General features: G+C 41.7%; 2 protein-coding genes across 4 annotated transcripts in view; one reads left to right on the top strand and one right to left on the bottom strand.

Moving 5' to 3' along the window:
- The first annotated feature begins 2,817 nt into the window (after positions 1-2,817).
- SRI (sorcin) lies at positions 2,818-13,275 on the top strand. 3 transcript variants are annotated; one of them, XM_075082782.1, is made up of 8 exons: positions 2,818-2,968; positions 4,415-4,498; positions 7,899-7,968; positions 8,714-8,757; positions 10,987-11,134; positions 11,290-11,403; positions 11,868-11,926; positions 12,577-13,275. In XM_075082782.1, the coding sequence occupies exons 4-8, from the start codon at positions 8,740-8,742 to the stop codon at positions 12,601-12,603; spliced, it is 366 nt and encodes a 121-aa protein (XP_074938883.1). In that variant the 5' UTR covers positions 2,818-2,968; positions 4,415-4,498; positions 7,899-7,968; positions 8,714-8,739; the 3' UTR covers positions 12,604-13,275. The 3 variants fall into 3 exon arrangements, with proteins under 3 accessions (XP_074938883.1, XP_074938882.1, XP_074938881.1); XM_075082781.1 differs by having other exon boundaries at positions 2,836-3,141; XM_075082780.1 differs by having other exon boundaries at positions 2,841-3,171.
- A 6,308-nt stretch (positions 13,276-19,583) lies between these two features.
- The window catches only part of ADAM22 (ADAM metallopeptidase domain 22), a 136,620-nt gene continuing 131,707 nt past the window's right edge, over positions 19,584-24,496 (bottom strand). Inside the window, 2 exon segments of the mRNA XM_075082779.1 lie at positions 19,584-23,440; positions 23,677-23,800. Of these exon segments, the coding sequence (XP_074938880.1) occupies positions 23,420-23,440; positions 23,677-23,800 (145 nt within the window). The 3' untranslated portion in view covers positions 19,584-23,419.

Genomic DNA, 24,496 nt, shown 5'->3' with positions numbered 1-24,496 from the left:
TCCATTCACCACCATTCTCTGGGCTCAGCCATCCAGCCCGTTTTTAACCCAGCGCAGAGTGCACTTGTCCAAGCTGTGAGCAGCCAGCTTCTCCAGGAGAATGCAGTGGGAGGCAGTGTCAAAGGCCTTACTAAAGTCCAAGTAGACAACATCCACAGCCTTCCCCTCATCCACTAAGCAGGTCACCTTATCATAGAAGGAGACCAGGTTAGTGAGGCAGGACCTCCCTTTCATAAACCCATGCTGGCTGAGCCCGATCCCCTAGTGGTCCCACATGTGCTGCATAGTGGCATTCAAGATGATCTGCTCCATGACCTTTCCCAGCACTGAGGTCAGTCTGACAGGCCTGGAGTTCCCCGGATCCTCCTTATGACCCGTCTTGTAGAGGGTCATCACATTCACTAGTTTCCAGTCATCTGGGACCTCCCTGGTTGACCAAGACTGCTGATAAATTGTGGACAGTGGCTTGGCAAGCTCCTCTGCCAGCTCCCTCAGTATCCGCAGGTGGATCCCATCTGGCCCCATGGACTCGTGAACATCCAGGTGAAGGAGCAGGTTGGTGACTGCCACCTCTTCAACAACTGGGACTTCATTCTGCATACTAGCTCCATCTCCCAGCACAGGTGCCTTACAACCCCAAGGATGACCAGTCTGATTATTAAAGACTGAGGCAAAGAAAGCATTAAGTACCTCAGCTTTCTCATCTTTCATGGCAAGGTTACCTTCTGCATCCGACAAAGGAGGGAGATTTTCCCTGGCCCTCCTTTTGTCACTGATGTATTTATAAAAACATTTTTTGTTATCTTTAATGGTGGCGGCCAGTTCAAGTTCCAGCTGGGCCTTCGCCTTCCTAATCTGTTCCCTGCATAACCTCACAACATCCCTGTAGTCCTCCTGAGTCACCTGCCCCTTCTTCCAAAGGCAGTAAGCTCTCCTTTTTTTCTTGAGTTCCAGCCAAAGCTCCCTATTCAGCCAAGCCAGTCTTCTCCCCTGCCTGCTTGACTTACGGCACATGGGGATGGCCTGCTCCTGTGCCTTTGAGACTTCCTTCTTTAATAACATCCAGCCTTCCTGGACTCCTTTGCCCTTTAGGACTGCCTCCCAAGGGACTCTGTTAACCAGACTCCTTAACAATCCAAAGTCTGCCCTTCTGAAGTTCAGGGTAGCAGTTTTGCTGACCCTCTTCCTTACTTCTCCAAGGATCGAGAACTCTATCATGTCATGGTCGCTGAGCCCAAGACAGCCTCCAACCACTACATCACCCACCAGGCTGCCTCTGTTTGTAAACAGCAGGTCCAGCTGGGCACCTCCCCTGGTTGGCTCCCTCACCAGCTGCATCAGGAAGTTATCTCCCACACACTCCAGGAACCTCCGAGACTGCTTTCTCTCTGCTGTGTTGTATTTCCAACAGATATCTGGTAAGTTGAAGTCTCCCATGAGAACAAGGGCTAGAGATTGTGAGACTTTAGCCAACTGCTTGTAGAGTACTTCATCTGTCTCCTTATTCTGGTTGGGTAGTCTATAACAGACTCCCACCAGGATGTCTGCCTTATTGGCCTTCCCACTGATCCTTACCCATAAGCACCCCACCTTATCATTACCATCTTTGAGTTCTAGACAGTCAAGACATTCTCTAACATACAAGGCTACCCCTCCACCTCTCCTTCCTTCCCTGTCCCTTCTAAAGAGCTTGTAGCCATCCATCGGAACGCTCCAGTTGTGTGAGTCATCCCACCATGTTTCTGTGATGACGACCACATCATAGTTTCCCTGTTATGCTTTCAGATTTCTGACCGTAGACCATTTACTCTGCAAGGTCTCCATCAGTAGATTTGTTTCAGTCCTACAGACTCTAGCAATTTTTCACCCTCTTGCAACTTAATTAAACACCTCTCAACATGAGGAAGTTCTCATATTTTGCAAATAAACAGTCCATCTCAGACCAAGCTGTGGCCATTTCAGCTGTTGCTGCTTCCTGGGGAACCAAAGCAAACCAAGAGTTGGTAGGATTAAAGCACAGGTTGTACCAGTGAGTTCCTCCAGCCTGGAGCTGGCTGTTGAATCAAAGTTGAGACTCCTCCAGCTCACTGCCAAAACCTGAGTGGCCTCAGACTGAGCACCGCTGGTGGGACCCACCATGAAAGGGCTTCTTAGCTCCAGCGGGACACTGGCATTCCCTCCTCCTTCCTGCTCCAGAATTTGGCTGTACAGACCAAAGAGAAAATTATACAGCGTACATATTGTGTGTGTCTCTGGGACCAGAGAATAGGCATTCACACTTGCAAGAGAAAGCTACAGTACCGACAAAGAACATGCTTAACATAATGACGCCTTCTGTGATGCAGGTGATATGTATACACACAAACTACTGAGTTTACAGGGTTTATGGCCTTTTAGTAAATCACGAATGGGTGATTTTAAAATAATTTTACGCCAACACAGGCGATTCACCGGTGAACACTTTCAGCCGTTTCCAAATGCCTTAGTGGGCAGCAGCGCGAAACAGACAACCCTTTCCAGAAGAGCAGCCATCCTTGGGAAGCACCAGGGTCGCCCCTCGGCCGCGGCAGCACCAAGCCCCGGGCGTACGGCGGCCGTCCCCTCACGGCTGCAGCCTCCTCCTCCCCGTGCGAGAGTTACCGCGGGCGCCACAGCCTCCAGCAACCGCGGAACCCGTCGCTCACCTCCCGCCCTGACGGGGCCGCACCGCCCGAACAACGCCGGCAGCGGCGCAAAACGCAAGGAAAGGGGCGGGGCGGGGTCGGCGGGGCCAGCCCGGCCCGCCGCTCCCCGCCGCTGCGGGCGGGCCCCGGGGCAGCGCCGCGCCGCCCAGTCACTGTGGGGAGGAAAAGCCGCCTCCGGGCCGTCGGCCTGTACCACCGCGACGGGGGTAGGGGGGTGGGTGTGGGTTGGAGTAGGTGGTCCCTCAGCTCCGTACGGCAGCGCCTTGCGCTGGGCGGCTGTCCCGGTGAGTGGAGACAGTCGCTTGCCCCGCACGGGTGACAGAGCTTCCAGCCCCGGCCCTTTCCGGAGCCCACGGCCCGTCCCGATTCTCCCCTTCCCAGCTGGGTGGTTGCGCCCGGACGAGGCTCGACCGGGCGGGGCAGGTGGCAGCCGAAGATGGCGTTTCCCGGCCAGCCGGTACCTGGTGGCGGTTTCTATCCGGGCGGGGTGAGCGGGGACTGGCGGCGGGGGCTGGTGGGGGGCGGCCGCCCTGAGCGTGGGCTGAGGCTGAGCCTGGGCTGAGGCGGGGGACGGGCGCGGCCGCCTGGAGCGGGATAGCCCCTTCCCTGCCTTTGCCCCGTACCCGCGCACTGCTGGGGCCCTGAAGCGCCCTCCGGGCTGTCCCGCTCGCTGTGAGGGGCGCCGGCCTCGGTCCTGCGCCGGCCTCGGCTCCCCGCCGGCCCGGCGCGGCTGCGAGGCATCCTGCAGAGCTGGGGGGGAGAGGGGAGTGTGACTCCCGCCCCGCGGCGCGGGTAGCGGTGGGTTCGCGGCCTCTCCGGGGCGGGGAGGGCGGCGGCTTTCCGGCCGGCGGGGGGAAGCGACGAGAGCCGCCTCAGGCGGGCCCCGGCCCGGCTGCCGCTCCCCCGCGGGAGGTGCCACGGGAGCCGGCCGGGGGCGGCTCCCCGGGGCTCGGGTGGCGGGAGGAGGCACACGCCCGGCAGGTGCTGCCGGGGAAGGAACGTCGCTGCTGCGACTGTCGCGCCCCGAGTGGGCTCCCGACGCCACCCCCCGCGGGAGGCCTTGCCTCTGGTGCCTTGCGTAGGGCTGTCTTCGCTTCATGGGGCCGATAAGTAGCTAAGCGGCTTCGAAGAGCAAAGTACACCTGATCAAACTGTCCGTCTCCAAAACCCTCATATTTTTGTCTCAGCAGAAGATGGCTCTAGACTCTGTTACACAGATTATTGGTTCAATGCAGTCAAACAGGATTAACTTACTTCCTCCCATGATTTTCAGTTAAGAATCAATTTTATTTAAAAATTTCTGTGCTTAGTGCATGTTCTTCCAAGTATTTTCCTTAGAGATCCGTCTTGCTCAATTTTTTTGAAGGGAAAAGAAAAATCTGCAGTGCCTTCGTGCTCTTACCTTCAGTACCCCATTTTCTGCTAGTAGAAGGCTAAAATTCAACCTTGATGAGATACACCATACTGTATCTAGATCAGTGGATTGCTGTGCAAGGTTTTACACTGATTTGCTTAAATTATAATAAATGGGTATAACGATATCAAGATTGTGTCTGGTTTCTTTTGGTGTTTTTTTTTTTTTGTTAAGGAATTTCTTTTTTGATTGGTTTGACTTTTTTGCATGGTGCGTATATAAAAACACAAGTTGATTCTTAAGTACAAACACTGCAGTTTCTTAACAATTAACTCATTCATTGATTTAGAATTATTTTTCTTCTTGATTTTTAAAGTATGGAGGAGCTCCAGGAGGACCAGCATTCCCTGGACAAGCCCAGGATCCTTTGTATGGTTATTTTGTTGCAGTAGCAGGGCAGGTAAACTTACAAAAAGTTATTCATTTCTTGGATTTTTTTTTCCTGGGGAGTAATTTCTACATTAGCGTTTGGAAAGACAAATGCCTTATATTTGCAGTGAGGGAAAAAAACCCCAAATGGCTTTACGTAACCTATCTTCTATGTATAGCTGTATAGCTATACCTTATAGCTGTATAGCTATACCTTATAGCTGTATAGCTATACCTTATAGCTATATCTTATAGCTATATATACACAGTAACTATACAGTATGAATAATACTGTTAGTTTCTATATAGTGTGTATGTGTGTGTAAATGCATACGTGTATATACACGTATACACATGTACGCACTATATTTCCTGTATAAGTATATACAGGGACTGTATAGTCATGAAATACTGTAATTAAATTGTGGTTCAGCTCTGGGTCAGGGAATACTGTCAGTTTCAGGAGAAAGAAGCCAGAAACAGTGGGAAGCCTGGGCTGTGGAGATGGCCTGGCTAAGAGCAGGAAATGCTAATAAGAAAGAGATTGTTATAGGATCTTAATAGACTTAAGACTCACAAATGGAAAAGCAATCTTGAGTTGTGCCAATATCTGGGTTTGCTGGTAGGATAGAGTGGTTATTCTTTTAGAGGAAAAGGCATTCACTGTTTTCATATAGGCCCTTCTTTTTTCATCCCTGTCACTCTGCACTGCATTTTTAATTCTTTCCTGTAAATTTGTGGCATATATTGTTTTGTATGATTATGAATGTTACTAGAAATCAGTAGTTCTTGAACTATATTACAAAGTTTAGGAGCAAATAAGTTAGATTTATTGAGCTGAAGTTCTGTCTGTCTTGGCCATAGGTATAGCTATTTATTGCATGCTTCCAGGGTGTGTGCAAATCTAAAACTCTGCTCCCGGACCTGTTGTCCGCAGGTAGACATAACCACAACATGAAGGCTGGATTTCAACATTAGCTGGTGTTTAAATTCCCAGTTTAAGACTAATTTGGGTTCTTTTTGTTCTCTACATTATTCTTTTGAATTAATAATTCATCTTACAGTCTATATATTACTACTTTAACAGTCCTTATGAAAATACGTAGACCATGTATTTTGGTAGTAAAGGAGAATACTGGAATGACCTATGTGTAGTAAGGCAGGCCCCTCTGGTGAGGTGGAGCCCATGCTAAATTCTGCTGAACGTGCTGACAATTTGCCTGCCAGCTGAGATGCCTCTGCATCCAGGTGCCACCTGAATGTATGCCAGGAGTCAGCAGTGGAGCCAGTAACTCACGCTGGAAAAATGAGTAAGCTCCTAGTGTAAAGAGAAAGGGAGGTAACAGCAAACAGGATGCAGCTCTGTGGGGAGCGGGTGGCAGGAGCTGGACCTCAGCAAAGCATAGACCGTCCCCAGGCTTCCCATGTAAGGCATGGTTACTGAAAGCTGGGGAACCTGTGAGCTAATGGGTATGATCAAGATAGCGCTCAAGGGTACTTAAGGTAGTGCTTTTTATTTGTAGAATTAATTCCTTATTGAAATAAACCAGGTAGCGTTTGAAAACTTGGAAAGTGGAAGAGCCAGTTTCAGAGACCAGTGGCTGTGCAGAAGCAAAAACCCTGTAAGGAGACAGTGAAATGGAACAGATAATTTATCAGTTGCTTTTACAGCCATCCGTGCGAGCCTGTAAAAAGCCGTATCTCTGTTTTCCATAAGTACTTATTGTAGAATTAGTAAAGTTTTTGGCTATGGTTTACTTCTTTCTGTAATTTTATGCCTATATAATATATAAAGTTATCTCTGAGCTTTCTTTGACGTAGTTTGCAACATAGATATTGTCTTAGATTTGAGGAATTAGTTTTCTTTGTGTACAGAAGAAAGTCAAAACTATTGTTTCAAATCTTTATTAAATTCCTTGAGTCTGTCTTTGTAGGAAGTAATAATTTTCTGTATTTAGTCTGTTCGCAAAGCCCCTATGCCTTGTCTAGTTTTTCTGGTTAAGCTCTACTTAAAAAAAAAAAAAAGCCAAGCATCTTTTTGGTAATGTTAATTCTGATCACAAATCATGCTTTTCTGTCTTCCTGTCTATTTTGAAGTTATGCAGATCCTGTCTTTGTTTCAGAAGGCAAAATAGCTTTGAAGAGATTTGCTGCTTAATATGCATGGCTATTTCAAATATCTTCTTTGTTTTTTTTCTTTTAATCTTCCTGTGAATGTAAAGTTTTAAATATATCCGTGTAGTTAGACTGATGGGGTGGATGGGAAGCGATCGTGGCTTTAGCTGCCATTAATTTTACATAGAATCAAAATGTTGCTGCTCTTTTTTTCAGGCCTTATCAAATATCATTTAACATATTAACTACTATTTGTCCTATAAATAATGATACTTCATTTCTGAAAGTTACCTGGCTGTGCCACTCCCACCATGCCATTTAGTAGCATATATCTGGTCTTAAAAAAAAATAAAAAAAGCTTACTGGATTTAAAAACATTAGGAAAATGCTGAGGCAAATAAATTTGTTCCAAATACAAAGCAACTCTCTTTTCCCTATTTAATGCTTCACAAAAGTCACATCTTTTTTTATATCTACAGATATATAATGTTCTGTCCTTGAGTGAGGTTAAATTATACTCAAACTCTCTGTGAACCGACCTTCTTGTTGGGTGTGTGAGGAATGTGACCTAGAATTGCAGTTTCACTTTTGACAGCTCATTGCTTTTCATGAATTGGCAGTTGTTTTTTCTGTTTGGCCCTGAGCAGGATGCATTGGAAGTGAGTAATTTTCCAAACCATGCAGATAGGTATCTTTTCTGGGTTCCTTTTGTTTTCCTTTCAAAGCTCTTTGCTTTCTACTTTTTTTTGTTCTGCTAACAACTTATTATTCCCCAAAAGCAGGTTTTTTTTAAAATTTGTAAGTCTTAAGGCTGTCTTGAGAAGAGGGTATGTATGATCTGGGTTCTAGGTTTCCTGCTGCAGCAGTGAGATCATAAACGTATAATCTAAAGTGACTACAACAGCCACTAAGTTAAAATTAGTACTTTAAGGAAAGGTGTCTTTCTGTTCAAAATTTTGCACCTTGGTTTCTATGCAGCTGGCACTCAAGTATACGCTACCAATATTTGATGTGGGTTTGGTGTTTTGTTTTTGTATTTTTAAAATTAAGTTTAGAGCAAACCTGCCAATCCTGTTCATTTTTTAGTAGGTCACTAGATAGGAAAGCTAATGCATACTGCAAAAATATCACCTAAAGAAGCATCATTACAGATATGGGTTATAAAAGGCAGTTTCTGTCATATAGCAGACAGCTAATCAGTTGTTTTTTGAAGATGTAACTAATTTAATGCCACTGAAAAGGGAGTGGGTACTGGGAGAAATCAGCCTGGGAGAGGGAATTAAAACAATAGCTGATACATCTTCTGTTATTGAAAGGATGGACAAATAGATGCTGATGAGCTACAGAGATGTCTCACCCAGTCAGGGATTGCAGGAGCATATAAACGTAAGTTAATAATTTAAATAAACAAAAAAAAAAACCCAACCCTAAAGCATACTGATTCTTATGCCATCTACTAGAAAATGCTTGTAGTTGTGCTTTCTTTAGATTTTTTTTTTTCATATTTGCATGGTGGAAGGGCTTTCTTCCCATATGGACTACTTTGAAACGTAAATTCTCTGTTCAGTTCTGTGCATAGAAGACTTCCCTTCTCAGCCTCCTTAGTGCCCGGCTGCTGAGCTGTGGGGTTGAAGTGTTGTGTTTTGTTGTGTAATGGACAGCCAATTCTTAAAAATATGTTTTGCTTTGTTTTGAAATTGATCTTTGATATTGACCAAAAAATTCTGTGGCAGGACTCCTTTGTCGAGATACCTAGTGTTCAATTGACAAAATTGAGCTTCAGTGAGTAAAACCGGCTTCCTCAAGTGGTGTCTATGGTGAAACAGAAATGACCACTTTGACTGAAACCCAAAACCTTCATGGATTGAGATAAGAGCAAATTAATTTTAAATATAACTTGAATTGCCTCCAGATTGTCTGCTGTCAGTTTTTCTAACAAGTAATGATTAAAAGTTCTTATTTGGATCAAAATATAGTATGGCTGTATACAGTGGAAGCAATTATAGAATACTTTATACATTATAATATATTTTCAGTATATAATAAAAAGCAATTTTAAATGTTACGTTTAGACAGACAAAACTGACAGTTGTTCTTTTAATATAATTTTTCCTTTTTCTAATTGAAACAGCTTTCAACTTAGAGACTTGCAGACTCATGATCTCAATGCTGGACGTATCCTTTACTATGAAATGTAAACATTTTTGCATTACGTAAGTAAAGATGAGAGGGTCCCCAAAATTTGGGAAATGCTTTGTAATTCCCATTCAGCTCTTACTTGATAAGTATTATGATCATTGTAATTGGGGAACTATAAAATTCTGTTCTTACTCATTTTACTGGATAAGGTAATAATTCTAATAAACGAGGCTCTCAGTGACTGACCTTCTTACAACAAGTGGTGTCCCTCTAAGCCCAGGGGACTGTTTCTCCATTGAATGTATGAAGAGTTGGGTCTGGCAGCCCAGAATAATTTTGTGCAAGTCGCTTGTGCATTTGAAATTGGACAACATTGTAGATGTCCTTCCTAATGAATTAAGCATTTGTGCTACACAGCCTGAATACAATCTAAGTCCCCCTAAATCCTGTTCCTTGAATGAATCAGGTTTGAGTATCTAACGAGATGGTATATGGCATGCAGCAGTAAGATCTTAGTCAAAACTTAAATTGTCATCTTCAAATGTTTTGATGTTTAAAAAGAAAAAAGCAGAAATGGAACTGGAAGGGCTGTTATCTCACCTTGAACAAACCTCTTAGAATGCGAGAGAACTGATATTATGCTAACTTCAAAGAATCACAGAGTCCCAGGTTGGAAGGGACCTCAGGGATCATCTAGTCCAACCTTTCTAGGAAGAGCAGAGTCTAAACAAGATGGCCCAGCACCCTGTCCAGACGACTCTTGAAGGTGTCCAACGTGGCAGAGTCAACCACTTCCCTGGGGAGATTATTCCAATGGTGACTGTCCTCACTGTGAAAAATTTCCCTCTGGTGTCCAATCAGAATCTCCCCAAGAGCAACTTGTGTCCATTCCCCCTTGTCCTCTCCATGTGACTCCTTGTAAAAAGGGAGTCTCCATCTTCTTTGTAGCTACCCCTTAAGTACTGGTACATGGTGATGAGATCCCCTCCGAGCCTCCTTTTCTCAAGGCTGAACAAACCCAATTCTCCCAGCCTACCCTCATATGGCAGGCTTCCCTGTCCTTTGATCATCTTGGTGGCCCTTCTCTGGACCCCTTCCAGCCTGTCCACATCCTTTTTGTATAGAGGGGACCAGAACTGTACACAGTACTCCAGGTGTGGCCTGACAAGCACTGAGTAGAGTGGGATAATGACTTCTTTCTCTCTGCTGGTGATGCCCTTTTTGATGCAACCCAGCATCCTGTTGGCCTTCTTGGCCGCAGCAGCACACTGTTCGCTCATGTTGAGCTTTCTGTCCACCAGGATCGCCGTGTCCCTTTCCACAGAGCTGCTCTCCAGCCAGGTGGATCCCAGCCTGTGCTGCGCTCCCGGATTATGTTTTCCCAGGTGCTTGACCTTACCCTTGTCCTTGTTGAACTTCATAAGGTTCTTGCTGGCCCACTCTTCCAGCGTATCCAGGTCTCCCTGCAGAGCAGCTCTCCCTTCTGGAGTGTCTGCTTCCCCACTCAACTTGGTGTCATCAGCAAACTTCATCAGGCGACACTTGATGGCATTAGCCAGATCACTTATAAAGATGTTGAATAACATTGGGCCCAGTATCGATCCCTGGGGGACTCCACTTGTGACAGGATGCCAGTTCGAGGAAGAGCTATTTACCACCACCCTTTGGGTGCGGCCTGTCAGCCAGTTCCCCACCCACTGCACAGACCACTTGTCTAGGCCATAACACATCAATTTCTCCAGGAGGAGGCTGTGGGGGACCATATCAAAGGCCTTGGAGAAGTCCAGGTAGACAATGTCCACCGCCTGCCCCATGTCAACCAGGCAAGTCACTTTGTCATAGAACGCCACCGGGTTTGTCAAGCACGATCTGCCTTCAGTGAAGCCATGTTGGCTTTTCCCAATCACGTGCTGCATTTGACTTGTGATGGCCCCCAGGAGAATATGTATTTCCTTGGTAACAGTTACACTGTGGCAGGTAAGAGAAGTGTGTGAACTAAGTTAAATTACAAAGAGCAAATAGCTTTATCTGGTTTCACTGAGAAGAAGTTCTCTGACCTTTGGTTTTGGTTGGTAGTGTTACCTCTGTGCTGTGGGATGCTGTAGTTAGTTTCCTACCAGAAAAATTAATAGTAGTAAAATATTAAGATTGACCTTCAAGAAAGAGTTTTTAACTACAGATTATAAAAATACAAATTTCCATTGAAGAAAGGGCTCTATTTTTATGTTTTAAGTTAAGAAACGTTTTTCTTAGCTTTGGAATCAGAGGGATATGTCTGGCACACTGGGGTTTAATGAGTTTAAAGAACTCTGGGCGGTGGTCAATGGCTGGAAGCAACACTTTGTAAGTTTTGACAACGATAGCAGTGGAACAGTGGATCGTCAAGAACTGGAGAAAGCCTTGATGAATATGGGTGAGTTGGGAAATGTTCTTGCTTCTGACACTTACAGCATTTCCCAGTACCAGTTTTGATCATGCAGTAACTGACACGTGATCTTCCAATTAAAAACGTGTTGGATTCTGTTCACTTACCTGTCTTTTCAATATAGACTTTTTATTTTCAAATAGGATTTAGACTGAGCCCACAGGCAGTGACTGCAATCACAAGGCGATACAGCACTCGTGGAAAGATTACATTTGATGATTACATTGCCTGCTGTGTGAAACTCAGAGCTCTCACTGGTATGCCGGCTTATAGCCTTGTTACTATCATCCCCATAATGTATTTTTATTTAACAAAATCTGATTACTCAGTTATCTCAAGTTCAACTTTAACTTTTATTTAACACAGAATAGGTTTCTTTCAATAGAATGTACAGGCAGAGCTGGAACAATTATAGATTATGATTTTTATAAATCCCCATTGAAAAATGGACTTAAAACTAATGTGGGGTTTATTCCAGAGACTAGAAGAGTTATGTTAATAAAATTGGGAAACTCTATTTATAAACAGAACATAAAGTGTTGTATATGATAAATATGAAAGTGAAGAAGGGGAAGTTAAGTCTTGGAATGAATTGCAGGTTTCTTCATGAGTTCTTATTCATGTGACTTGGGAAATTTAATGAAAGTACAATGCATTTTTTTAAAAAATTGATTAACTGTAATTCTTCTTACCTGGTTTCTGTTTTCTTTCGTTTTTGCAGAATGTTTTAGAAGAAGGGATACATCTCAGCAGGGTTTTGTGAACTTCCAGTATGATGATGTAAGTGAACTTTTAAGGAATCAGTTAAAGTTACAGGGTAAAACTAAAGAAAACTTAAAACTGAAGACAAACAGTAATGATTTGAGTTTGTGCCTGTCTTCCCTATGCTTATGGTGCCACCTGAGAGCACAAAGGTTCTGGGTTTTGTTGAGTATTGCCTCAGAAAATTTTCACGTATTTTATAGAGTTCTATAAAAACATTGTGCATTTTTGTCTGGAATTCATACCAGCATGGTTCAAGAAGATCTAAGGGGCTACGTTGCTTGCTAATGTCACTTCCTGTGACTTTTTTTTCTAATTTTGTTTTACAACTTGGTAGGCATTTTTCCCAGGAAGGGTTGGGGAGGTGTGGTGGGGACAGACACAAATCGCGCTCAGTCAGTCAGGCTCGTAGGTCTTGGCTTCCTCACCATGTCTGTGCAGGAAAAGGAGAACATGAGATTCAAGTATTCCTGGGGGGTTTGTTGGTATTATTCAGGAGATGCCTTGTTTTAATTAACTAGGAACTAATTTCCATGTTTAGTTTCAAAGCTTTGTTGTTCATGGACTGAATTTTTTTACAGGAAAGGGTAGTGACAATGAGTACTTTAGGAAAAAAGTGAAAACTCATCCTCTACCATACATCTAATGAGTGGTTATTCTTTTTTCAGTTCATACAGTGTGTTATGAGCATCTAAATCAAAAGGAAGCAAGCCATGGATGATCACAACTAACATTCCAGTTTGTATTTTGCTTTGCCAAATCTTCCAATGATTGTATATCTCAATTTTGGAAATTGCATATTTTATGAAGGTATTGCTTTACACACTTGCATTTTTTTAGGTTTGACAATGACTATAAACACTCATGTACTGTTGTCTTTAACTTGGAACGTGTGACTATTAAAGATGGTTTTTATTTTCATAAACTTGCAATTCACTATGTATAGCTCAAATTATGCAGGGAGTCAGTTTTTCTGTAGTGTTTTTACCTTTTTCCTTGATTCACCCAAACCAGTTCCTGGGGTGCAACTTACCTTTTTCTCTCTTAAATAGTACCATGTGTATGATGTAAGATAGTACATATTCTTTTGCCTTGGACAGCATAAGACACATGTACAACCTGAAAGAGCTTTTGGAATGCTCATTTTAGGCTGCTCTGATGGAACACCAGTAAGTTTAAGTTGCTTGTTTCAAGATGAAGTCTGTGACGCCATGCGCTGAGTGTAAGAATACCGGTTAGAACTTCAGGGATGTGATAAAATATAACAGAGCGCTCTTCTAGCAGCGTGCTCTTGTATAGGGGCTTTTGTTCCAGTAATTCTTGCTGTGTTTGTGTCACTATATAAAACACTTTTAAACATACAAAAACTACGCTGTGTCAGTTTATACATAAACTTTCCCTTTGGCAATGAACTTCTAAGCTGCCAGACTTCAGTTACATCAAGTAGCCTTTCCCGCCTCGATTTGCGAACTAACGTACAAGGGCCAAACCCCACTTTGAAAAATTCTTGCCAGATTACTGCTTCAGATCATGGCAGTAATTACCAACACTGTAGAATTTACATGAAAGCACATACAGAAAGGCAAGACTTTTTTTGCCTGAGATTTTTCAGGGGAAAAAAAGGGGAGTTGGTTGGTGGGAATCTTTGGGGGTTTTGGGGGGGTTTTTTGAGGGGAAGATTGACATTGTATGGGAAGAGGGAGCAGCATAACTGTATGGAGACAGTTCAAACTTTCTTCCAGTGAAATAATTTAATGAAACTTCCATTAATTTTGGTCACTTTTACCTACCACAGAGGAGTGATAGATGTTCTTTTGCTAGCCTTGCAAATGCAGAGAATGCCAGAAGAATGCTAAAAGGAGTGTATGTATTTTATTAGTGGTTTACAGCACTTCTGGGGAGAAGCCTTTGCACTAAGGAATGAAAGCAAAACTATACATGCATGTGCGTATATATAGATGCATGTGTGTGCATGTCACTGGACAAACAACAGAAATATTCCTCGAGCAGAAATCTTGCTTGAAGATACTATTTTGTAGCCCAGCTCGCGAAGAATACTGTAAAATCTAGATCTCTAGTTTCTGGGCTATGTAAGGGACTGAAAGAGTTAATATCTCAAACATTGGTGTGAAGTAGGATGTAGCGAACTGCAGGTGGGAAATTGCTGGGCACAGGGCGTGGGGGGCATGTGGAGGGTGCGCGGTCCCGGGTTCTGCTGAGCCTCACCTAGCAACTCGCTGAGGTCATACAAAGCTTATTTGAGGAAGGGGCTTATGGCTGCCCGAAAGACCCCTCGCAACCACCCCTCACAATGGCACCTGCACAGAAGATCGTGAAATTTCTGGAACGAGCACCCTATAAGCTCACAGGAGGCACACCTGAAGGTATGCCTCAGGGCTTAGACTATAAAAGACACTACAACCGAGACACTGGTGCAGGCCCACCAACAATCCTCATGTTTGTCATCATCAGCGCTGCATCCAAGGGTGGTGATATCTCCCTTTCTTATTTCCCTCTCTTCCCCTCTCTCTCCCCCTCCCCAGCTTTCTTTTCATTTACAAATATTCTTAGTAAGAACCCCCACTGTCACTGCTTTTCCATGTTTTTGAGTTGCCTTTTGAAGTTCAAGTTACTTCTGTGTTGAAATAAAATGTTTAATTAACTGTTTGGTATTGTTTCACCTTAATTTAGTCCGAGAGGCTCATTAGAACATTGGTTGCTCTCCGTCCTCCTCAGACTGGGACATGACAGGCTAAACTTCAAAGCTGGCTGGTCTCACAGAAGCAACTAATACTACTTAAATTTGGAATCCTTTGGAGATTGCTTCTGGTCTCACCGTGGAAGCTAGTTCACTAGCTACCCTCAAAAATGAATTTTTAAGGCATAGACATGATTATACTTCCACATTCTGATAATTGTACTCTGTCCTGTTGCACATAAAATTGGGAAATGGATGTAGAATGCTACAGAAAGCATTTCTAATGTGACCGAAGTCGTAAAAGTTTGTCTGACTGAGGTAGCCAGCATCATTTCCGCTGTAGTTCAAAACTTTGACAACTGAAGAAGTTAGTAAACTGAGTACGAAGCAAAGGCTGTTCTTCCTGTAGGGTTTTGATTAGACTGTTTTGCATAAATACAATATTCATCCTTACACTGTTAATTTTACCCCAGAAAGGATGAGACAGCGCCACCAAAGTGCTCATTACCCACACAACATTTCTCTCACACTTTTGCCAAATTGTGTTTCTGGTCTTGCACTGGGTTTGGCTGGGATGGAGTTAATTTTCTTTATGGCAGCCTGTAGGGTGCGGCGGTAAAAGCTCTGATAACACACCACTGCGTTAGCAGTTGCTGAGCAGTGCTTGTACAAGCATCAAGGTCGCCGTTCCTCACTGCGACCCCAGCGAGTCGGCTGAGGGTGGGCAAGAGGCTGGGAAGAATCGCAGCGGGGACAACTGATGCGAAGGGCCCAAGAGGATATCCCGTGCCACGTGCGTCAGTAAACCTTGGGTAGGGGTGGCCAAGTCTCGCCAAAGTAGCTGTTGCCTGGGGCGTCTGGGCATTGGTCTGTTGGTGGGGGGAGGTGAGTGGCTGCCTTTGCATGGCTTTTTTTCCACCCACTTTTTTTCCTTATTAAGCTGTTTTACCTTGCGCTGCAATTGTTTTTTTTATTTTGCTCTTCTAATTCTCTACCCACCACAGGCATGAAACTACTAATGAAAGAGAACATCAGGCAATAATGAATATAACATTCTTGTAGATAAGTGTAACTGACTAAATGCTCTGAGAGCGCCTGGAAGTTCCACACTCCTATACAGGTATAAAGTTATGCGCTAAATTATGAGAATTATTGATGATACATGGGAGTAAAATTGCACCTACAAATAAAAGCTTGGCTTGAAAAATGTGTTCAGTTTATTTTGCATACTTGGGATTTTTTTGGGGGGGGGGGCGGGGGGTGTGTGTGTGTGTTACTTTTTTTAATGGGCGGCATAACAGATGCCCGGAGCAATGAAAGAGGAGAACCAATAACAAAGACACTAAGTCTTTCTCAGTTTATTTTCCCAGGCTGAACTACTATTCTGGCACCAGCCAGCTACTGGGCAGTGAAATGCTGCAAGAACAACCGTGTGAACCAGTAAGGTGGTCTTCAGGGATCTTCTGGTAAATACAAAATGGAGAAAACTGGAAAACAAATGGTTTCGAAAGCAGGAGCTTAGCCAAGAACTGCTTTTTGTTCTCCATAAGCATTTCAAAAATACATAGTATTCACAGGGACGGATATAATAAATCCCCTTTCATGTTTAGACATAAACTGAGATAATAAATATGGTTACTAAGCAGTGACTACAGAATTTGCTGTCATCTAGCTAAAAAAAAAGCCACCTGAAACCTATGTGAAAAACTGCTCTCTGGGAGAGTAGATTCGGTGGGCAATTTGACTATGCAAGTTACCTGCTTTAAAGAACCAGTTATCAGTAATTCAGAATTAAGGGTTTCTCTTTCCCAAAACACATACTGGGAAGGATGCTTATATCCTACTCAGGATGCTAAGTAGGGTGGTTGCTCTTGACCTTTGTGTAAACAATGGGGCATAGTTTAGCATGTAGGTGATTTTTCTAGGTTGCCCTCAGACATGCAAACCCAAGGAACAGTAATTTTAGATTTGCCTTGAGAACAGTAGGACCTTAAGACAAGGACTGGGAAGCTCACAGGATCATTTTCAGCCCTGGAATTTGAAAAATAACATCTATATTCTATTAAAAATAGCATCTGTATTCTATTATTATCCATTAGCCTTTTTTATTCCCATGCATGCAGCATCTTTTTTTACAGCGACCTATAAAACAGGAATTGCTAAATACAGTGATTTATGAGAACAAAATACACACAACAGTCCTCGTCATTGAAAGTCACTTTACTGATGTTACAATATGTTAGTAACATTGAAAACCACAGGCATTTGTAGTAAATACTCTCATAGAAGTGGATACTGTGATGCTGTTATTAAAAGTGAGCAGGAATTTAGAACCCCAAATTACAATGGTTTGATTTTATAAAAAGCAACATTTTTTTTTTAGCTACATGAAAGCCAGATTCATTCACTTCAACAGCCCAATGCCTGTAATGTATATGACAAAAATATCACACTCAAAGCTAGAAGTTGTAAATTGCAATGCTTCATTTTGGTGTTTGTCAAAATCTTATGTTTCTATTACATCAGGTATGATCTTTAAAGGATTTTAACTAGCAAAGACAACAATATGGTGTAGATCCGTTGTTTTTGCTAATACTAGCCCAGCCCCTGTGGTGAAACACGCTTCTCCTTGCCTCTCGAAATATTCTACCAAAAAGGGCTGGTATGCGTGAAAAAATAGCTTTTTTTTACAGCAATGCTCAAGATAAACATTAGCACAAAATGAAGCTGGCAGAGCCAACTGGTATATACCACCCCAAAAGCTTTGCTGAAACAACTGGTCATCCTGTAAATAGTGTTTTCTCCAGCAGATTAAAAATTATGTAATGCTTTGCTATTCTGAAAAAAATATTTTGCATTTATGCAACAATAAAAATAAGTACTGTATTCTATATAAAACACTACCTATTGTAATATATCTTTACCCTTAAGAAATGAAAAATCAGGTTATATATTCAGAGTTTGAATATGTTCTGGACTGTACTTCCAAGCATAAAATATGCAGAGTCTCTACACAGGCAGTGAGCAGGAGTCCTTGTACCAATAATCAAAATAAATCAGCTTTTACTGTTATACAGAGCCTTACAATATTGCATGATTAGCTGCTAGCACCACTATACTTACAAGGTCAGTCAGGCCTATATACAGAATTTCTAATGTGGTTGTAAAAATAGACTCTCCATGCTAAAGTTAGAATATATAAGGTCTTAAGGCCTCATGTTAAGATTTCTTTTTAACCAAAACTTCATTTTTTTTTTTATTCAGAGGAATACAGAAACAGAAAAAAAATAGCTTGTTGCTTTGACATTTTATGCTCTAGTAATTAAAAATAGTGTAAGACATGTATACTTCTCCCTTAGAGAATGTGTTTCTTTTTAACTGCTCTGTGCTTACTTTTCCCAATCTTCCTCATCTCATTCTGAGTTATACTGCAATTGTGGCCTGTCTACATAGCAGAAGTTTTTAAACAGTTTAAAGCGGCTTAGCTAAAGTGATTTTGAAACTGGTATAGATTGGATTTTTAGACAACTAGACCTGGCTAGGGGAGCCAGTTTTGGAGTCAGATGCAAAGTTTAAGTGTCAGCAAACAACCATGTCTGTGTTCTGAATGTATTTTTACTGCTTGTTTTGGTTACTTGGCTAAGATGAAATATTAATGTTGACTGTTGTAGTGCTTCTCTAAATAGTTGCAGAAAACTTGTGGAATGACAAGATACCACCTGCTGGGTGTACGAGCTACTGTTTCCAAAGCTTTAGTTTTATATTAGCATCCATACTTGAGGCACCAAAATGTTATTTGTAAGCTGAGTTGGAAAATATTTGGGTCAAAGGAGCTTTTTAGTGTAGAGGATAGGAGGTATTACTTAATTTCCTGTTGAAATCACACTTAAGAGTCCTATCTCTATTGCAACTATGTCTACACAGGAACCAGTTTCACTGGTTCCTTTCTTCCTGTTCTATTAGGGTAACAGTTACATGCACACAGGGATGTTACCCCACCACGCAGTCCATGGGATGACAAGCTGTACATATGTGTGCAGTTCACTCATATTTGTCCTCAGGAAATATGATCAAAGTCAAATCCCATATTGCTGATGTCTCATACTGGGGTCATCAGCTCAGCAGTCTGATGGATAATCCATTTTGGACAGAACTTGGCTTCAGAGACCAGAGCGCTCAAGCTCTTTAAAAATTAGGTAAATAACCTCACCCTGTGGTTGGTGACAGTGGCCCAAAGAGTCTGCTAATGATACAGATACTTAAGTAACTTAAAGACATGGATGACCTTCAGACTTGGAGCAAGAGAATTAGGACACAGCACAACTTTTAGACTCACAGACTCAGTGATCGAAGAGGCTTAGCCTTCAACAGTGCTAGAGGGTGAGAAAGACACAGGATGGCTGAGCCACCAAATGGTTTTACCAGTGTAAATTGCACATGAGACATGAGGCTCCATCACTATAGCAAGGCAAAAGATGTATTAACAGCACTGAAAAACCCTTATCCAGAACATTGTGTGGAAAGGCGACTCAGCAGCTTTTTGATCTTAGCCAACCGACACAAGAGACTGTTAGTGGATGTAATGATCATTCATGGAAATGCTTTTCAGTAGGCGTGGAAAGGAAGAAAACAGGAGCTTGGTGAGTTTTACATTGGAGTTTGGTAAGTTTGCTTACAACAGCTAGGTATGGTATTCAATGACAGAGCAAGTCCTAAGAGCCAACTTGTTACCCCTAGGATTACAGTGTCTCATCATTGTTGCATGTTAAATCCTACCCTACTCATTAAGCAATGAAATAACTGCAAATTTGGTCACAATTCTGTAGTATATGCATGCCTGTAATAGTGTATGTACCTGTTCTTAGCCCTGGTTTTTAAAACAGTTGTCACTCTGGTGTGGACAAGCCACTCAGTTCATTTAAAACCAGCAACAGGGATTCAGGTAAAAGGATCTCAGTACACTAGCTGTTGACACAATTTCTTTTTGATTTTAATTCAGGCTATAACCCAAAGGTCCATTTGTTCACTAGCACAATCAAAATTACCTAATGAGTACATCAGCTTAGCAGGTTCAACAGCTCATAAATCAGCAACAAAACTCTTAAGTTACTTGGAAGTAGCTATCTTCAAAGTCAAGTCACACTTCAAATCAGGTAACTGGCAAGTAGTGACATTCACAACTTAAGCAGAGATAGGCTGTATAAAATCAACAATCTATTCAAAACTACTCATTTAAATATAACAAAATTATATGTAAATTATCAATCAATCACAACCATTTATGGTAAACTGCCTGAGTATATTCACCAAAAGTCTATCGTATGGATTACTGAAGTTCTTATGTCAACAAATTCAGAATGAGCAGGTAACTTTTTACTTGTTATGCTACAGAACCATTGTGCAGCAGTATTCTTTGGATACACTCTCTATTTTCCAGTCTCCATCAGTCATATTTTTCAGTCTCCATCATTAGTTATATTAATTTTATTTTACATTATGTAAGATTCTTCTCCCACACATTGAAATACATAACCTTCATCCTGCAGGTCCTATGCTCATATCGACAATTACTTGTAATGTATTGAGAATTGCTGATAACCTCCCCACTCAACAGGCATCTACAGCATAGCTGGCAATAACTAGTTTATTTATTAAAACAAAAACAAAAGCATGAGTCTCAAAGAGTAAAAATGACTGAGCTATCCTACTGACAATACAAGTACTCTATTTTAGACTGGATGAGGTATTATGTGGCGATTTATATTGCTATTGCCAGATGAAAATATTTGCAAATCTTCAGGGTTATTAATCTGGCAGCTTTCCAACACACAACATTTTAGAAGTAGAAAACCACAGAATGTAAGCAACAACAACTCTCTTTCCCTCCACTGGCTTTGGAGGCTCACACAGCCCCACTAGTTCAGGTTTTGTGCAATGACAAGGTCTCCAAGTTACCAATCTGATGCAAAATTCTCTGCAGAAGAATTTTGCAAAAACCCAAGTCCTGTGATGTTCTCACTCTAGACCATCAAAAGTGAAAGTCAATGCTTATTTAACTTAAATTTAGTGCTCATAACTACGACTTCCAGTTACTACGTATCTCCAAATGTGAAAGGGACTGTTGAAGTTATACTCCACACGTAACTGTATCATCATCATATGCTACAAATGATTTATACCAAAATGAGAGAAGTTGAAAGTACGTACTACACTGAAAATACAGTCAGGAGAGCCATTTGTTTGCAAAATGAGAAGCTATGAACATTACACAAAAAGCCAGTATGTTATATCCAGTTCAGTCTGCCAAATCTTGCTGCTTCTTGGTAAGGCAAAATGGAAAGGGAAGAGTAAACAGTGGTAAACATAAAATATGCACAGAAATCTTAACAGGATTATTCAAAATTACATGCCAATTTGTATCCAAACAAAATACCATAAAAGGCACAAAATGAACAGTCCAGTTACTAAAGACAAGATACCAGGTATGTGAGGGAAAACCAGCTTCCAGGTGACAGCGTAACACAGAGGCTATCAGGTCAGCATAACGTCTAATGTGGGTGAACTTGAGGGTCCTGCTCAAAGTCCAGTGAAATCAGTAAAAGATATACCCATGTCAAGTGATTATGGCTCAGGCCCTAATTTCATGAGCTATATGCTACCAGTGATCTTTAATCCAGTTGCCTACACTCAAAGTAAATCTTTGCAAAAAATAGTCTTCAGTGCTGACGGATATTTACTCTCCACAAAGTGCAGAATCTTTTCTTAATGCAATGACAAGTGACTCGCTCCTTCCTGATGGTCTGTCTGCATCCACTTGTACTCACTCAGATTTGTCTTTCTCCAAAATACTTACCAGACGCTGTTGTCTGTGAAGGAAAATCATTTCAACTCCAAGGCCAATACTTTGCCATAATGCAACACACAGCCTAATCATAAAAAATAGTGTTTCTAAAAATCTTACATACTTTACAGTTGCAGACATCTTTAAACATTTCTTAATTTAACTTTACATATATTTGACTTCATTGAGAGACTTAAAAGTTAAAAAAATATACTAAAAGGCTGCAAGTGTTGGGTTCACTTATTAAAGGAAATACATGAAAGAGGTAGAAGAGTCAGAAACACCGCAGATGTTCCCATCACAATAATATCTAATTGATCGTATGGCTGTTGGGCAAGGTATTCAATTGCACCACACAGAATAGGGTGTTTTCTTCTGCAATGGTACTACCTAAATCTAAGATTTAGTCAATTTTGGAAAGCTGGAGAATTACAAACTGATTTAACATGGTCCAGTTTCTTACTGACTGAAAATTCTCAATCAAGAGACATTTGTTTTGCAACAACCTTTAGAAGTCTCAGGTGTTCCATCCTTCTACTTATACAGAAGATTAACATCTCCATGGTAAAGGGTTTGTTCCTCCCCACGCTGTTTTTTTAGGCTACTCAGTTTAATGCCCCCAAAAATTGCCAAGGGGGCTTCAGGGGCAGCAAGCATAGCATTTAAGCACATGGTAAAGGCTATTCCAGTAACAAATAAAAATTATAAGACAGCAATGAAACTGGCCACTTGCCCAGCACTGTTATTATCTCGTGCAGAGAAACCGTTACGGTTCTCATAAGCTACACCTTGCCATCTAAAACAGTGTCTGAAACGCTGTATCAAAATACACACCAACGCTTGCCAGAAGGACTTCGCATCACCACATCCTGAATTGACTACTTAGAAGTATTCCCAAATGTCCAGTAAGTTTGGACTGCACATTACTTAAAGACTCTGTCTCTGTTGTCTGCCAAATCACTCTTGATTACACCTGTGAGAGGATACACTGGTCATCTCACTGAACAATGGATTTTGGCTGGTTCCTCTCATGATGATTTAAGACAAAGTGCTGCTGTACTGGTTTCTGCAGTCCACCATACAACTGAGATTGTCAAGACAGTATAAGATACTGAAAAGATAGTACAGATTTTGGTCAAACACCAGTTTCTGAGAGACACGGTTTTACAGTACTGTACTTTCTGTATTTCCAAAGTTGTCTGCTCGTAATACTAGAAAATCTGAAGTGTGATGATGTTAGTCATGACTGTTTCTTTAGGCATTTGGCAAAATACACTTATGTATAACAGCTATTTCTGACATTATCAAATGTTTACATATATACAATCTGTATACTGAGATTATAAACATATAAGGTAAAAAAAAAAGATATAATCCTTGTTTGTTTGACATTTGTGTCAAATAGTTGCCTTTCAAAGCTTGAAATCCTGTAACAAAAAAACCCCTATATTTCTTACTCCTGCATGCTAATTTCTACTACAGTATGCTGTTTATCCCTTACATGTGGAAAGTACAGAACACAAGGTTCATGCATACAGCGTACAAGTTTACATCGTCTGGGCCCTCCAGGAGGCGTGTTCCCAGTTTCACTCTGGTCTGACTCAGGACTGCATTAAGCCAGAGAAAAACCTCTCTTACGCAGGACTGGCAAACAGACTGCAGTTGGGATTCTAGGTAAGTTATCTGTCGTCATGCGTAATAGCCTTGTCATGTCCGTGCTAATCATCCCATTAATCGTTAGGATTTTGGTTGTTCAACAAATCCATAAAATACTAGTCAACAAAAGAGAAAGAAAAAAAAGACTGCTTTTTTCCCCTTCCAGATGAGAGGAGGTTCTCACTGTGATCACAGGCGTCTCTGTTGATCTTTTGAATTGTCTGAAGAGCAGATGAATGTGCAATGACTCAGTGACGCTGAGTTTCTATAAAATTCGAAGTAAACAGTTCGGATGTCACCCAGGAAAGCAGTGCAGCTAAATGGACGTCTCCCATAGCTGGAGAGGGGTAAATGGAACACAAAGACACATTGAACACCAAGATAAAACAGGCTGTTACCCAGACAGTGTGAGGAGCTTGTCTGGGGCACTGCATCTACATCACTTGAGGTATGAAGGAAGCGCTACTGCTGCTCTCACTGTTAGTCAAAGATGCTCATCTGCCACGCTTTCTTTTTGAAAACTACCAGTAAATCAAGTCACTGACGAAATGCACAGAGAAGAGGGACACGTACCCTGGCACTTTGCCTGTTGGCTTTTTTCTCCTCGTCAGGAAGTGGTGGCATCGGGTAAGGGTATTTTCTGCTGGAAGCAATAGATCCAGTAGACGAAGATGGAGACTTTGCAGGAGACAGTGTCCTGGGATGTTGAAACACACAAAATAAATGTGATGTCTTTGGGTCCCAGCACTGCAACAGCAACTGCCATTACTCTGAAGCTTGGTTCAGAACCAAGTATATAGCTTATTATTAGCTTAATATTGGGGGGATAAAGTTGTTTGATCAGTAGTTTAATAATTTCATGGTATGAATAAAGGTATTTATAGCTTTCAGGAACACTGGAAGAAAAAAAATTCCCTACTTCTTATTAGATTTGTATTGCATAACAAAAACAATTTTTTAAACTGTTTTATATGGTACTGTAATTAATAATTATAAAATTAACAAACCAAATCTGCAGTTGAATAAATACAGAACTAAAAGATAGACATGGCAATATCAAGCCTAAACAGAAACACTGATTGTAGAAATACAAGCTGAACAATGTCTTCTTCAATTATCAGTGTATTTATGTGTCTTACACACCTCCTATATTGATACAAACGTAGCAAATAAATCTATTACTTTATAACACATTAATTTACACAAATGCATGCACTTGGAGGCCAAACTGTTAGTTGTGAAGTAACAAAGGCATATACAAAGTGCTAATAACAAATTGTTAGACATGCAAGCATCATACAGTGCATATTGTTCCAGCCAAAGAAAGAGTCTGATGAGAATATACAAAAATGAACTGATCAGTCAATGGCAATCAGCATTTCTGTACAAGGTG

The sequence above is a fragment of the Phalacrocorax aristotelis genome, chromosome 2 (genome assembly GCF_949628215.1).
Source record: "Phalacrocorax aristotelis chromosome 2, bGulAri2.1, whole genome shotgun sequence".
Taxonomy (NCBI): domain Eukaryota; kingdom Metazoa; phylum Chordata; class Aves; order Suliformes; family Phalacrocoracidae; genus Phalacrocorax; species Phalacrocorax aristotelis.
This window is presented reverse-complemented; position numbering and strand designations above follow the sequence as displayed.